The sequence below is a fragment of the Caretta caretta genome, chromosome 21, assembly GCF_965140235.1.
Source record: "Caretta caretta isolate rCarCar2 chromosome 21, rCarCar1.hap1, whole genome shotgun sequence".
Taxonomy (NCBI): domain Eukaryota; kingdom Metazoa; phylum Chordata; order Testudines; family Cheloniidae; genus Caretta; species Caretta caretta.
In genome coordinates this window covers 1,401,391-1,405,978 of record NC_134226.1, presented here as the reverse complement: position 1 = coordinate 1,405,978, position 4,588 = coordinate 1,401,391, and the positions used below count along the sequence as shown (strand labels likewise).

The window sequence follows — 4,588 nt, the reverse complement described above, 5'->3', positions numbered from 1 at the left end:
TATGAGTCATGGCATTCAAAGCATATTAGGAGTTGGTCTGTGGAGGGTCACATGGATATATGCACAGGTATGTCTATCTGATGAGCGTAGGAGAGCATGTGCTTATGTATGCATGTCCTGATGTGTGCTGCATAGCCTACATTGGTGTATGCATGCCCATACATGCTAGGCTTACATACTGATGTCTATATCCACGTATGTACTGGGCAGGGGAGGAGGGAGAAGCTAGTATGACAATAACTGGTAAGAAAGAAAGCCTAACTTGCAAATTTGGTATTTTCAACCTACAGGGTAAGATGTCCTTGTATCGATTTTTCTTGATGTTTTCTGGTTGCTCAGACGCTGCAGTAGGGTATATTCTGTCTGATCTGTATTTTGTTGATTGCCTTTTCAGCTTCTGCGGTAAAACAATGGAACAGATTAAAGCGAATGATGTACAGGCAGCACAGTGCTAGAGAGCATGTCTGACGGTCCCTAGGGGGCCAGACTCACCACCACAAAGCAAGGTCTGCACAATTAATTCTTTCCTGATTGGCCTCTCTCGAGGCACTTAGCACGAACAGAGCAACAGTAGCCACTCGAGAACCATTTTGCAGCCAGGACTTCTTTGAAGACCAGAAAGTCTGCATGCTGAGCTGGGGACGCTAGAGGCTCTGACACAGGCTTTTGAAGTGCCTCTTTAGAAAGTTATATATTTATATGGAACACAAAACTTCTGCCGTACAAACTTATCATTTTCAGCATAGATGCCAAGCAGACAACAGACAATAGTGACATTAAGCTATCTCCAACAAATGACAAGCAATTCACTTTTCTCACACTGTAGCGAAGAACTGAAGCATCTTTGTCAAATAATCTCTGGTTTGTGGTACCACCTGAATTAGACTGAGCTGTGCTACAAGAGGAACTGAAGAAAAGCAATTGCAGGTACTGCTGAACGGGATTCTAAAAAAGCCAACACATGGCTCCAAGAGACCTCTAATAAGTCTCTCTTTGGTAGGGTAAGGCTGCTGCATTGTGGATTTTTTCCCCTGCTGCCAGAGAGGTTATATGGAGTTTTGCTGGTGCAGTGTAAAAGGATTTGTGATTTCACTGGGCTGAGCCGTTAGAAACACACCCTTTGCTTCACTACACATTGGCCTTTAAAAGTACTAAACATTTTATTATTACTGCCCCCATTTCTTAATGGTAACATCTGGCCCACTGTGCTCGGTGGTATGACAGGCAAGGAATTAATGCTGCTGAATTTCAAACCAGACAATGAGGGATGGTCCCAACACCTCTGTGCTTTGAAATCCTGAAGTCTAGTGCTCACCTTCCTATTGCTCCTGGAGTTGTGTTATTGTGCAGATCTTTTGTTGCTATGGAATGATTCTAGGAAATGATGGCCTGTTCCATGCTGGCCTTAGTTCTGGCATTTCTGCCCCTGGCAGACCCTAGAGTCTAGTCTCTGGGGAGACTAATGCAAGGGTGCCTGCCAGAGGATTTGAGTGAGGAGCCTCCATCCTGTCTGACAGAGCTGATGCTTTCTTATGCCCTTATAGCCCATTTCATGGTAGCTCTGTGGTTACCTCTGGGATTTGGAGATGAAGAACAGCAAATAAAAAGCTTTGGGCTAAAAGTACAAGGTCACTCAGGCTAATGTTCCCCTTTAGAAGGAACATGTCAGAAAGTCCCTGCTTCAGTTACTGGGGCATGATGGATGGGCAAGGGGGAGGCTGCATAGCTTTTCTTTGCATTTAATATGCATTGAATTACCAGCTGAGGCTGCTCTCCGACAGGATGTGGAAAGCGTGGCTAACCAATCAGGCATTAGGGGAAAAACAAAACACATTGGTCTCATGACACTTGGACAAAAATAGCTCTGTGGTCTGGTGCGGGAGCACTGAGAAGCTGGCATCCCCAAGGGAAAGATGCACTTGGAAGGTAGTTTTCTCCTAAAAACTAACAGGTTCGACTCATAGGTTTATAGGAGCAGAACTCTGCATTTGCCCTCTAGTTGAGGGATCACCCAGCAGTTTGCCAGAAACTCATGAGAGGCAACTAAACTAATTTGCATCAAACAACTGGATAGCAGCACACTTCCTATTTAATAAAGGAGGTGCAGCCCATGAGGACTACAGTCCTAGCAAGCAGTGCTTTCATGATTCCACTTTCTCTGCTGTGTATTGTGCAAGGGAGAAGGTCAAGGTCAGAGCTAGTATCCGCTTACAATTCTGTTACATTTTCAAAGTAAATGTAGTCCTTGCACACAGACGACTGCGAATTTGGAGAAATTGAGCGAACATTTAGGGATTGCATTAATAAAAGGAAAGACTGAGTTTGGAACATTGTGAAAGGTATAGAAAAAGAAACTAGAGAAAAATGTTATTTACCCTTTCATACAATACAAAACCAGGGATCACACAATGAAATTTTAAAAAAGGGAAATACTTTTCCACACAATGTACAACTAACCTGTGAAACTCATTGCCATGGGAAGTTGTGGTGGCCAAAAGTGGAATTGGGTTAAAAAAAGAACTAGATAAATTCATGGAGGATAGGTCCATCAATGGGTATTAGCCAAGATGGTTGGACATTACCCTGTGCTTGGGGAGACCCTAAACCTCTGACTGCCAGAAACCATGAATGGAAGACGGGGGTGGATGACTCCATACCTGCCCTATTCTGTACACTCCCTCTGACGCTCTGGTAAGGGCTACTGTTGGACCGAGGACACTGGCAAGATGGACCATGATCTGACCCAGTATGGCAGCTCTACTTTAAGCCCCATTTATCTTTTAATCAATGTGGACAGAATTAGTCACAGTACAAATAATTACTCAGAACTATTATTCAAACAGCTACTATTCATTAACAACTCTTTCTCCATCCCCAAATAAAAAAAAAAGTTGTTTATGTGCCTGTTAGCAGCAGCAAGAGTCCCAGCCAGACATCCCAAGAGGCTGAAGTTCCCTACTTACATGCAGGGGCCAGGGCAGATGCTGTGCAGACATGGCACCAGCCTGCTTCAGGCCTGATGTGGAGGAAAAACCAGCCTCTGTGGCACTTCTGCTGAGACTGCCAAGGAAGAGGCCAGTCATGGTGGTCATTTCAGTAACACAGAAACATAGAATCATAGAATCATAGAATATAAGGGTTGGAAGGGACCCCAGAAGGTCATCTAGTCCAACCCCCTGCTCGAAGCAGGACCAATTCCCAGTTAAATCATCCCAGCCAGGGCTTTGTCAAGCCTGACCTTAAAAACCTCTAAGGAAGGAGATTCTACCACCTCCCTAGGTAACGCATTCCAGTGTTTCACCACCCTCTTAGTGAAAAAGTTTTTCCTAATATCCAATCTAAACCTCCCCCACTGCAGCTTGAGACCATTACTCCTCGTTCTGTCATCTGATACCATTGAGAACAGTCTAGAGCCATCCTCTTTGGAACCCCCTTTCAGGTAGTTGAAAGCAGCTATCAAATCCCCCCTCATTCTTCTCTTCTGCAGGCTAAACAATCCCAGCTCCCTCAGCCTCTCCTCATAACTCATGTGTTCCAGACCCCTAATCATTTTTGTTGCCCTTCGCTGGACTCTCTCCAATTTATCCACATCCTTCTTGAAGTGTGGGGCCCAAAACTGGACACAGTACTCCAGATGAGGCCTCACCAATGTCGAATAGAGGGGAACGATCACGTCCCTCGATCTGCTCGCTATGCCCCTACTTATACATCCCAAAATGCCATTGGCCTTCTTGGCAACAAAGGCACACTGCTGACTCATATCCAGCTTCTCGTCCACTGTCACCCCTAGGTCCTTTTCCGCAGAACTGCTGCCTAGCCATTCGGTCCCTAGTCTGTAGCTGTGCATTGGGTTCTTCCGTCCTAAGTGCAGGACCCTGCACTTATCCTTATTGAACCTCATCAGATTTCTTTTGGCCCAATCCTCCAATTTGTCTAGGTCCTTCTGTATCCTATCCCTCCCCTCCAGCGTATCTACCACTCCTCCCAGTTTAGTATCATCCGCAAATTTGCTGAGAGTGCAATCCACACCATCCTCCAGATCATTTATGAAGATATTGAACAAAACCGGCCCCAGGACCGACCCTTGGGGCACTCCACTTGATACCGGCTGCCAACTAGACATGGAGCCATTGATAACTACCCGTTGAGCCCGACAATCTAGCCAGCTTTCTACCCACCTTGTAGTGCATTCATCCAGCCCATACTTCCTTAACTTGCTGACAAGAATACTGTGGGAGACCGTGTCAAAAGCTTTGCTAAAGTCAAGAAACAATACATCCACTGCTTTCCCTTCATCCACAGAACCAGTAATCTCATCATAGAAGGCGATTAGATTAGTTAGGCATGACCTTCCCTTGGTGAATCCATGCTGGCTGTTCCTGATCACTTTCCTCTCATGCAAGTGCTTCAGGATTGATTCTTTGAGGACCTGCTCCATGATTTTTCCAGGGACTGAAGTGAGGCTGACTGTCCTGTAGTTCCCAGGATCCTCCTTCTTCCCTTTTTTAAAGATTGGCACTACATTAGCCTTTTTCCAGTCATCCGGGACTTCCCCGGTTCGCCACGAGTTTTCAAAGATAATGGCCAA

At 45.4% G+C, this 4,588-nt stretch overlaps 1 protein-coding gene across 7 annotated transcripts in view; it reads right to left on the bottom strand.

Annotated features, from left to right (window-relative positions):
- Positions 1 to 4,588, bottom strand: part of PTPN22 (protein tyrosine phosphatase non-receptor type 22) — a 38,589-nt gene that overhangs the window by 22,968 nt on the left and 11,033 nt on the right. For all 7 annotated transcript variants that reach the window (XM_075121980.1, XM_048826340.2, XM_048826342.2 and 4 more), the window contains exon 2: positions 289 to 397. In XM_075121980.1, coding sequence (XP_074978081.1) covers positions 289 to 397 — 109 coding nt within the window. The remainder of the gene's footprint in view (positions 1 to 288; positions 398 to 4,588) is intronic.